We start from the raw sequence: 12,412 nt of genomic DNA on the forward strand, positions 1-12,412 counted from the left end.
GGCAAACCATTTGACTCCTGAGTGCCCTAGGCAACTTCTTAACATAGGAAGTTGTAAGCTTTTGCCTATCTGCTTTAGTAGAGGGATTTGCCTCTCTGGAAGTTGCTTAATTAATTTGAAGATCTGGTTCCCTTTCCATCCTCTCCCTCCCCCACCCCCAATAAAAATGTGTGGAAGTGATAACTTATGGGCATGGAAGGAGGAATATTTTGTCAGAAATGGTCAAAGGACTGGTTTCTATTGCTTAAAACAATGGCCTGAATTTAAGAACACCCCGAATGACTAAGCTGCAATGACACAGTGAATATTTTTTTAAAAATCTACAAGACAAAGAAACTAGAGTAGGATGTAAATTTTTATTTCTAAATAAAATAAACAAAAAATTGTGACAATTGATGCTTTAGTTCTTATAGATTTTAATTGCATTTCATTGTCATATGTGTGGGTGGAGTAGCTAAGAAGGGAAAGTGACATTAACACAGAAACAATATATATTGCTTTTGAATACATATATTTTAAGTGACAGCATTCTGAAGTAATTATTTATGCTAAATCTTAAATAATTAATACAAGAATTATGACATAGTATACATCTGAAGAAAAATTAACCCAAACTTTCCTATCTACTTTCTGAAAACTGTCAGTCAACCAGATTTTCTATTATGCCTTTTTAATACACATAATTAAAATATATAATTTGCATGTCATCTATGCAAACAAATTGCCAACATGTGCACTCATCTTTCATGAGTGAACCAGAGTGAGAACTGTTCAAAATTAAATTACTAATGCAATTGATTTGGGATTTTAGGCTAGATTGCCTAAGTATATCTATGTCTATATCTATACACACACACACACACACACACACACACACACACACAAAAACACATATATCCATATATGGATATCCATTATGGATGTGTGTGTATGTGTGTGTGTGTGTGTGTGTGTGTAAAATAAAGGACTGCCTCAACCTGTATCTGTGTATGTGAAATAAATAAATAAATGAACATGGGACATAATCAATTTGTATAACTCATCATGGTTGATCTGCTCAAACCTGATGACCAACAGACCATCACTCTCTCTGACCCAAATCATACTGTACTCTTACCCCTTAAATGTCACTATTTGCAAGTCACCATTCTAGTTAACCTATGAAAATTAAACTCAAAATCACATTCTCTGAAGACATCATTGAATTTTTCCTTTGCCATGGCTATGAATCTAAAATGTTCTTTTATTACTAGTTTGCTTATTCTGTCTGAGATCACGCTTGGGGCTCAAACTTTGGATAAATGGATTTTGCATTTAAGAAAGGTGTGGCTAAGGAGCCCCAGAATCAGAATTCTGAAAATATAATAAAATGAATTTAATCCTGGCAGCACCATCCCTTTACCCCCATCAACAATGGCTCCCTCTGCTTTTCTAGTTACCCTACCTCAGGTTGAAAAAAGCATAATGACACCAGGTCTGCGGTAGAATGGGAGGGACAGAAGAGAAAAATCAGATGAAAAGCCACAAGAGAGCAGATAGAGACTAATGACTGAAAATAGATTCAATACTACTTTACTCTGAGACTGACAGTCATTTTATAATCATAATGCTTACTATATCCAATGGTGAGTGTAGTGAGCTTTGTTCTTAGCAGGCTGCTAAAGCAGTACTTTTAGAAATGGAAACAATAAGTTATTCTAGGGATGAATACTGAGGAAAAAAGAACTCATAACCTGCAAACTAATAATTTCTCTGAAATTACCAGTCAATTCTGTCCAAGAAAATAAGAAATCCTAGTAGCCAACCCAAATAAGTTAGCCTGCTTTTCAATGCCACTTAAGGTTTTACAATGATTTAATATTATTGAAATTGTCTTTGAATAAGCTAAAAGGATTGTTATCTCTAAAGTTACACTTCAAGATGGTGAATTGATAATTGTTTATGACAACATGACAACAACAACAAAAAACCTGATTTCTAGAGCCAAGGTGGAAGGACCCTGGGGATGGTGTCTGTGTCATATGGTGGTACATCCTGGTTAAGAACCATAAGGCAAACAATGTGGGGTGCTCACATTTAGGGAAAAAATTTGTCCCCCTCCAATTTTAGCTCTCTAGCTCAAAGTCATTGCTAGTCATGGCTATTTCATAAAAGAAATTGTAGGTCAGAAGATTGTAGGAGTCAGAATAACTGAGTTCAAATCTAGATTCTATCAATTACTAGATATGTGACTTTTAGCAAGTCATCTAACCTCTCTGAGTCCTAGTCTCTTTCTCAGTAAAACAGAGAAGGTAATGTGTACTTGCCCTACCAACCTCACAGAGCTACTGTGACTATCAGATGAGGTAATATATGTTAAGGGTGTCATAACTACAAAACACTATGTGAATATAAGCACTAAAAATAAATGTTGGGAAGTTCTACACCAATTTTAATAATAAGAAAGTTGAATAAGTTATAAAATGTCTAGAAAATGTGAACATTTGTGGATCAAAATAGAACTTTGCTCAATCAAGGCACATAGTAAAACTAACCATTAAAAAGTTGAACAGTAAAAAAAAAGAAAAAATGTTTCTTAAAACAATCTTATCATCATTATTGACTGTCAAATTTCAACAATCTGGATGTGTATGATGGCTGGACAGTTTCAAAGTAATAAAAAAAGAAAGAAAATCACTGGCAACTCTCAGGATCTCTTCAAGATGTCTTTTTTTTAAATTGACCAGAATACAAAGTCTCCTTAATCTTGAATCCTTTGTATGCATGGGTACAATCAACGAACTTTAGTTTTAACTGGAGATTCTGGCTCAAAAACGTCATCTTCAGCACCTTCTTCAATGGGCTTCATTTTTTCAGAGGCTCTCATGTATGGGGAGGGAATGCCTGTCAACATTTCACACAAAAAAATCAATTAATATATCCTGATATCCAACCTCAAATTGTAACATCTTCCAAATGCTTGGAAGTCTAAAGTTTGGCAATGATTCACAGCTCAAATTTTATTAAACACCTACTAAATATCAGCACCTATGTTAAGCACTAGGGATGCAAAGAAAAATGAAAACTAGTCTCTACTCTGAAAGGCCAATAATTATGCCTTGTTTTTAGTGAAACAGAAATATGGGAAAGAGAAATTTGCCCTTAACAAGATTTCTCTGTGTCATATTATCAAAAAAATACCCTCAAAATGGGGAAATTGCTATGCTGATCTGTTTGGGGGAACATGCATAATCATTCTGCTAAATGGACTAGTATCATAGGAGCCTTCTTGAACACATAGGCTGGCTAAAACCAAGACAGTACCTAAATATTCAGGATAGTAGTTGAAAAACTGAACTGAAGCATATGGAACCTAAAGAACTGATGTGAGAAAATGAATTGTCCAAAAGTAATAATAGATATGATTAGAAATAATTGCATGGGGTTTTCTAATATTGCATAAGTGATGAACTCACCAGTTCTATGCTCTAGCTTTTCCCAATTAGACAAAATAAGGACCAAACTATTGACTTACTTATGGAGTATTTAAAGGTCTCTGAATAAATCAATGTATTCTATAGAGAACTGTGAAAGCTTATCAGTGGGTGATCATCATAGGATCAATAACCAGCAGGGTTCTCCCCTTCCTGTAAGTCACAGTTATTCTTAACTAAGAATTAAGGAAGCTATTCTCCTCGATGCTACTGACCTAGGGGCTAAGGCCCAAGACCCAGGATTATCGATTGTGTGACCTAACTTCTTATATGTTGATAAGGTTTCTAGGTCATAAATGGGCTAGTCCTACCTGGAGTCAGCATCTTCAGGCTTGGCTGATATCTCAAGGCCTTACATTATACCCTACCCTTCTGAGTAGATATGGAAGTAAACCTCCCTCCCTTTACCTCCACACCACTCCTGATATTGTATTCTTTTTCAATATCTTTTTTAAGCTATGACTGAGTAAATCTTTTATTAACTGTTAGAATGATCTACAAGTGTTATTGAACCTAAGGCACCATAGGACCAACTTGAGTAAGGCCTACATTTTCTAGACATTGTATAACTTAGGCTTGCTTTTCAAGGCCACTTAAAGTGAGTTTTACAAGGATTTAATGTGATTGAAATTGCCTTTGTATAAGTTAAAAGGATTGTTAGATTCTAGGATAGCCTTTGATATCCTAGTGAAAATAATATATGAATATATACTTTTTTAACATGATGACACAGATGGACCTTCCAACAATGTCATATTCAATACTTGGATCATTTTCATCAGAATTTTGAATCTAGGTATTCACATCACCGCGATATTATGTTTACTGAATAAAAGTAGAGCTGAGCTGCCAATGATGCTATTGATAAAGAATTCAATCAGCCCAGAAGCCCTGAAGAAAAAGCTGTATAGCTGACTTTGGAAAGCAAATGTGAAGCTAGTCATGTATTTGTTTCACGTGGAGCAGAAACACTATAATCCCATTCAAGGGGTGAAGAAATGCTAGAATGTCCTTCTGAAAGAGTATAAAATCAATTCCAAGACCAGCTAGGAAATGAAAGAAGCAATCATAGCAGCTGGTGGTCTGTGCTGGTGTGCAGCAGTCAGGGATGGGATGGGTCCCCCCAAACAATCCCTCCGTTAAGTACCAAAAAGTCTGAAAGTAGCTGTGAAGGGGACAATAAACCCTGATGCAATATTGCAGACTATCCATCTTTAAAGCTGTGCTCGAGTACCTAAGAAGAAAAGTCAGGAATTCATCAAAGGACAATTTTGATGCAGTGCATTTCAACTTTCACACACTGAAAAAGTGAGTCTCCAAATCTCACTGAAATAGTTCACTTAGTAAAGTAAGGGCAGCAGCATTGATTGTGGAGGAACAACTGGATGTGGAACTGGAGGACTTGACTTTGAATCCTTTTCTAAAACTTTTATGAGGCTTCATTTCCTCATCTATAATATGAGGACTGTATGACTTCTATGATCTTCTCCAGGCAAAATGTATCAGTCTAGCCAGGCCTACACCCATAAATTGACTACCTTTCCCTCCATCCTTAGGATATCACCTCAACCCTATCAGCCTCATGCAACAAAGCAACCCCAATGCAGGTGCATCCCTAATAGTTCCTCTGCTAGGATTACAGTCCCTGCCTCCTCAGCAGCCCCAGGTATTAAAAACTTGTAAAAGAAGATTTTTGCCACCAGTCTTTGTCACTGTCAGATGCTTAAGCATCACAAATGGATGTTGTTTTATCTTTTCTACACTTCAGTCAAACTGACATATCTTACCATTTAGTTCAATTGGTTTTACTCCCTCCCCTACCACAGCACCTTAATCACAATGAACTATTTTCATCCACACTGCAGCCTCAACTTTCCTTTGTACTTTATCTCTCCCTATTAGAAAGTTAGATTCTAAAAAAACAGAGACTATCTCATTTTTAAACTTGCATTCTAAGCAATTAGCATAGTAATTTGTACATAATAAGTACATAAATTATTTTTCATTCATTCATCAATCTAACATTTATTATTAATTGTTTACTATGCACCGGATATTAGCGCAGGTGCTTGGAATACAAATATAAAATCAAGAAAGTTCTATCTCTCAAAAGTTTACATGATTATGGCTAGTCAAAACAAAAGAATTATAAAATAAATACAAAGTGTTTTCAAAAGACAGAGTCTAAACAGAAAAATCATGGGACAAAAGAAAAATCAGAAATTTAGCAAAAATTAATAAATCAGAAAAAACTTCATAAATTAAGTGGTACTTGACCTCAGACTTGAGGAAGCTAAAGTTTGCAAGAGGAGAAAAACAGTAAAGATGGAGAGCATGGACAACCTGTGAAAAGGTTCTGAATTAAGACAGAAAATTATTTCAATAGTTGGGTTGAAACCCAGAGAGCATAACAGGGAATAATAACTTTAAATGCCAATCAGAAGAGTTTATATTTTATCCCAAAGAAAGACAAATGGGAACCATTGAAGCTTCTTGAGTATCGTCCAAGGTCATAAAATAGCAGTAAATAGTAGAGCAATGTTAGCTAATACAAGTTTCCCGATTGACAGTCTAACAACCAACTATGGGGACTCTGCTCCCCATCAAGAAAATTCTCTGTGTATGTGATGGGAAGTCTCAGGAATCTTTAGGAACTATCCAGAAAACATTAGAGACAGTGAGGTGGCACAGTGATGGACCTAAAGGCAGGAAGATCTGAGTTCAAATTCAGCTTTAGATTCTAACTGCTGTGTGACCCTGGGCAAGGTACTTTAATCTCTATCTACATCAATTTCCTCTTCTCTAAAATAAGAATCATATATAATAGTACCTACTTTTCAGGATTCAAATGTGATAATAACTGTAAGACACTTAGAATAGTACATTATTCTAAGTACTATATAATTATTATTATCAGTTTTTACTCTTAGTTTAGCCAACAAGAGAGAATTATTTGAAGACACCCTGCACTGGTGTAAGAGCCATTCATTCCAATGTTAACCTGGACTCAGTATACAAGAGAGCACTGTTCCACTCACTAAACCTTTCCTGTTGTGAGAATCCTAGAATGTTCTTGAGGGCACAAGATTGATATTCACAGGAGGTGAAAACAGGAGCAGCAGCCTATTTCTCTGTTTGTAGTTGTCACTTCCAGAAACCAGTCTTCAAATTCTGGAGAATTGTTTATTGTCAGTTGGTGTTTGGGAAAGATTTAGACTTTATCATAAAATAAGAATGAGTATTCCCTTCACTAAGTAAATAGAAAAACCAATTTGGAGTCTGAGGAAAAATGAGAGAATTGAATACTCTAAGGAAATGAATTTATATAATCCCAAACTGGATGGTGATAAATCCTATTTTTGTACCTTTGCTTTGTTACCCACTAACTTTTATTACTCATCAGGATTTTGCCCAGAAGTTGCAAATTAATTTTGTTGGAAGGAAGGGTTGGTGATGCAAAAGAGCTTATTTTCAGTTGGATGACCATCATTCCTTTAGCTCTTGGAGATTCTGTCACTATGAAGTGGAGCATCTCGATAGGAAATATTCAAACAGTTAATTTATCCAATAACTCTCAGGAAGATTCTTAAAACATTCAAACTTTTTTCTAAGGGACATAAATACTTCTTTGACTTCTTAAAGCATAGTGAATATAATTTCACTTTTACCTCATGACTCAGGGCCATCAATCTGATTTCCAGCTAGTGTACTATGCCACAGGGATCCCTATGCCCTCAAGGTTTCCTAAGGGGGGCAGAACTACCTCTTTCTATACTAAATGGCTCTAGGGTTCTATGATTTTAGGTCAGATTCAAGGTTATAGTTTTTGTTGCTCTACTTTCTGCTTCTGTGAATCAGAATCAATTGTTTCTCTAATGGAAGGCAGCAGCAGTAGTATCTAGTCTTCTAGGAAGGATTAGATGGTGCAGTGATTGATTGAGGACTGGGTCTGGAGTCAGGAGAACTTGAGTTCAAATTTGACCTCAGCTACTAGCACTTTGACCCTGGGCAAGTCACTTAACCCTGTTTGTCTCAGTTTTCTCAACTGTAAAATGAACTGAAGAAGGAAATGGCAAACTACTCCAGTATCTCTGCCAAGAAAAATCCCAAAACGGGGGCACGAAGAGTCTCACACAACTGAAAATAATTGATCAATAGTCTTGCTGGAACTGTATGTAAAGGTGGAGTAAATAGTTCTGAGTGAGGGACAACTATAGTATCACCTGCAGAGTACAGTGAAATGGCTTTACAGACTTGTTTTTCAGTCTTAACTATCTTCTGGTTTTGAGATTTGTTACAGGAAGATGAAATTGCAACAGTCTAACCTTCAATTGAATAGAGTATTGCTCTGTAAAATTTATCAAGGAACTTTTCCCCCCTCAAACAATTTACTTAAAATACATGATTTTTTAAACCACAGAAGGAAATGCCTTGAGACTTTCATGCCCTGGAAACTTTGACAACATTTTAAAAATTCCTTTGAACATGTTATTATTTTGATTATGTTCAGCCATCTGGCCAACCAATTCAGTAAGTAATTAAAAATTTCATAAGCCTTTGAAATCTTATTTAATTTTATATAGTTTCTTAGATTTATTTACTTATTCAAATTAATTGGGAAGGGGAAAGATTTAGCACCTTCTGTAGAAATATTTCTTTTTTTAAAATTTACACTTCTGTCTTACTGGCTTTTTTCTCATTAATTGAAGGGGTTCAAACTATTGCCTTTGGTCCTTGTTAATGGTCACGGTGAAATGATTTTAGAGTCTTTGTTCTAGAAAATAATGTCTCTGGAAACAGATAACAGAACTTTTGTGAGTCCCTTAGAATTCATGTATAAAGTATAGAGGGAGTGAGGGAAGAAATACAAGCGTAATTGTCTTGTAAATATGGAAGTTCCTTAAGAGAACCCAGAATTCATAATATAATGATTGTCATTAAGGTTATTACTAAAAAATTTGGTTCTTTCAAAAAAGGTCATTTACAATGTTGATGGAAAAGAATACTTGGATAGGGATAAGATCTGTGTCTTATCTCCTTGGTATGGATACTTGAAACTATTGCAAGTACTGGATTTAACATGCCCTCTTGAGCTGAATTCCCTGAAAATTCAGGAGTCTCTTATTTGCTGAAAACTGGTAATACAGCCTGTGATTTCGAAGGGAAACAGCAAAAGGTAATGGTAAACAATTTAGAATTGGTGTGAAGGATACTTTGCAGCTCCCTCTGATACTCCATTGGTGGACAGTGTGCTTGCCCAAGGGTAGGCATGCCATCTCAGAGGACTGGAGAAGTATTTACTTAAAAAATAAGAAAGGGTACAGTGATCCTGCAGGTGGGGGGGGTTGGGAGGGCAGACAGTGAGGATTGCTTGAAGGCATCAAATTTTTAGCTAATTGACTTTCAGAATGTGCTGGATCCACCTCCTAAGAGTATTCAAATTTTAAGACCATTTACCCATCAGAAATTGGTAACATAATAAATCAGAGCATGATTTCCTGTTTATTAACTATTTAATAATGGAGATATAAATATATGATATAAATAATGTAGATTAAACTATTTTCCCCCAGAGTTGATTATTAAGCATTTATCAGCACAGCATTGTTTATACTTATAACAAGAATACTGAAATTCAATCATTCATTCAAGAAATATGTCTTGAGTATTTACTATGTCAATATCATTTATACATTTATTCACATTTTTTATTTTGTCAGAACATGGGAATTTACCCCCCCCACCAAATGCTGGAGATCACTGATTTGTTTTCAGTAGTTCCTTCTTTTCTCACATTAATTCGATTCATTCAAGTCAAACAAATTGCATATATGATTACATTGAAATACTATTTTGCTCATAAGAAATCATGAGCAGGATGCCCTCAGAAAAACCAGGAAATATTTAGATGAGCTGATGCAAAGTGAAATACACTGTATACAAAGTAAGGTTGCTTAGATTACTTAGCTATTTTTGGCAATATAATGATCGAAGACAACTCTGAAGAACTTAGGGGAAAAAAATGCTAACCATCCATGGAGAAAGAACTGCTGGTTTCTGAATACAGATTGAAGCATGCTTTTTTTCTTACTTTATTTTTCTTTAGGGGTTGTTTTTCGGTTTATATTTTCTTATGGAAAGGTTTTACATAACTACACATGTATAAAGTTATATTGAATTGCTTGTCTTCTCAGTATGGGTAAGGGAGAGAATTTGAATTCAAAGTATTAAAAATTATTTTTGCCTGTAACTGGGGAAAATGAAATATGGCATTAAAATTGAATTTAAAAAGAGTTGCTATAAATATTTTTGTACAAATAGGTCCTTTCCCCTTTTTTTGGATATTTTTGATTTCCAGGAATCTTAATTTGGGCTCCACAGATCTCCCTAAGTGTCCACAGATAAATTTCAAGGTGGGGTCTAAATCTGGCTGACAAAAAAAAAATACACCTTTGTTTGCACTAACCTTTAGCATTTCAATTATTTAAAAACATCATTCCAAAGATAGATTCATAAGCTACACCAAAAAGTTCATAATACAAAAAAAGTTTAGGAACCTCCCTTCCTCCCCCATCTAAACTGACCTCCCTGGGATTACAGATGATAAAAATGAGTCTGAAAGAGATGAAACAATTTGCCTAAAACTAAACAGCAAGCAAACCTAAACTGCTTCCAGTTCAAACCTATAGCAGAATCTAGATCTTTCAACTCTCAAGCTATTTCTCTTTCTACCCCTCTTTAAATTCTCATTTTATCACACTTGCTTCGCTTCCCCAAAAGGATTATACCTCTAGGCTCTTTTATTTCTTGATTGTCTCACTTGTTATAATTTAAATTGTGTGATTTTCAATTCAGGAATAATCTTTTGAGTTTGGCAAGCTAGTCTGAGGGAGTAAATGAGAATGAAGAAAATCTCAGCAAAGATTAAATTTCAGTTCCTCCTTTGCCCCAACCCAAAAGGGAGTAAGAATAAGCAGGAGAGACTTAAAATAATTCTGGGATAGGAACAAAGGGCCTATAGTGTAGTAGATAAAAGTGGGGGGAATTGGATGGGTGCTGAAGAGGAAATAGGGATAGATTAAAGACAAAAATGGGTCATCACACAAGACCATTTTAGAATGGATGGTAAGGGTTGCCAACCCCTAGCCTGGGTTGGCTATTACTAACACCTGGCTGTTACTACCTATTAGAGCTATGGGACAAATTTCTTAGTCTCCTAGAGAATAGTAGGGTCCATTTCAATTCTAGTTTACATTGCTAATACAATTAATGATAATTCATTAAGAAAGTGATTCTTTAACCAGGCTGGTCCTAGATAGTAGAAAGAATAATACATTTGGAGTCAGAGGATTTAGGTTGAAATCTGAGCTCTGTTACTGTTGTATTAGCCCAGGTAATTCAATGTCTTTGAGCCTCAGTTTATTCATTTGTAAAAAGGAAGGCGTTAGATTAGATGACCTGTAAGATTCCTTCTAGGTTTAAATCTATGATCCTAGGACTCCTAAATTCCTCTTTTCCCCCCTCATCCTTTATTCTATGATTCTAAGCACTAAGTATTCTCCCCTTCCATCTATCAAAAATTTCCCCCAGAAAGGGTAAGTTTAACTGATTCATGCTAATGTATAAATAACTGATAAGATTTCATGGTTATTATACTGGGAGATGTTTCCATGTTAATGGGACAATTCTAAGTATAGAATTTCAGGTGTCAAAAATAAGTGAGTTAAGTAATCTTTTAAATATTATCACTAGCAAATTTTTTTTGGCCTTGAATATGCAAAATACTGAGAAGGAATACAGTTTCCCATTATATCATGTATCTAGACAGAAGACAATTTAGGCCTTTCCAGTATTCTGAAATAGAGTCATGGTATGTAGAACTGGAAGCAACCTGGGAGATCATGCTATCTAGTTTCATTTTATAGAGGGGGGAAAGCTGAGGCTCTTAAAGTTGATGTGATTTGTTCAAGGGAAAACCAGCAGGATTCACACTGAGCTTCTGACTCTGTCTGCTAGTCACTAAACCATTCTGAGAGTCAATTCAATTCAGCAAACACATTTATTATGCCTCTTTGTGTAAGGTCTTGAACTAGATTCTGGGGAATCCAAAAAAATGCAATGCTCTTGTCTTCAAGAAACTGATATTTCACTGTAAGAATTGTTAGGTTGCATTGCTCTTGTACTAAGACATGTGACATCACCATGAAGGGTTCGAGTCATGTTTCTATTAAGCTAATTGCATCTTCATCAGTTGGAAATAGGAATGGTCCTTGGATACTACCAGTCATGCAACAATTAGAGCATGCAGAGAGACAAAATTTTCCTCATATATTGAATTTTAGGAGTAAATATCTACTTAGATGTAACTATAATATCTGTTTCAATAGAATTAAAGGGCTATAAGGGGAAAGAATTTTAGGAATGGAGAGAAATTTTAGGAATTTTATGGCAATAGTAATTGCAATCAAAGATACTGACTAAAGAAAGCTTTTAAAAATTACTTCTCATTTCTATGCCTGACAGTAACTATGTTTTGCAAACACTTTAAATCTTTAGTTACTTCTTAATATGTAACTCACTTCCTCACCGACTAAAAAATTCCTGACTGATATGAAAGGCATCATGATATTGTGGTACAAACAGAGGAATGGAAAGAGCAAAGAACTAAGTCCCAATTTCACATTTGCAAAAGGAGGAGGTTGGACCAGGCTCTGTCATTCCTTTTCAGTTCTGGGGTTCTATAACTTTATTGCTTTTAAATCTTTAATTTTCCATTTAAAAATTTTTAAACCCTCTATAATTTTTATAGTTCTGCTAGTCTCAAATTAGATAGACCATGCCACTATTATTCAAAGTTAACTAAAAGGCTGCAAGTTATTTTCTTAATTATTTTAAGCAGAAGTACTTGGTTTAGAGGGCATGTTGAAAAAAACAATTTT

The 12,412-nt window shown here is 35.1% G+C and overlaps 1 protein-coding gene across 2 annotated transcripts in view; it reads right to left on the reverse strand.

The window, feature by feature from the left end:
- Positions 1–317: 317 nt before the first annotated feature.
- Positions 318–12,412, reverse strand: part of POPDC1 (popeye domain cAMP effector 1) — a 54,935-nt gene continuing 42,840 nt past the window's right edge. For both annotated transcript variants that reach the window (XM_074187253.1, XM_074187254.1), the window contains one exon: positions 318–2,883. In XM_074187253.1, the coding sequence (XP_074043354.1) occupies positions 2,774–2,883 (110 nt within the window). In that variant the 3' untranslated portion in view covers positions 318–2,773. The remainder of the gene's footprint in view (positions 2,884–12,412) is intronic.

Source organism: Macrotis lagotis, chromosome 5, assembly GCF_037893015.1.
Source record: "Macrotis lagotis isolate mMagLag1 chromosome 5, bilby.v1.9.chrom.fasta, whole genome shotgun sequence".
Taxonomy (NCBI): domain Eukaryota; kingdom Metazoa; phylum Chordata; class Mammalia; order Peramelemorphia; family Peramelidae; genus Macrotis; species Macrotis lagotis.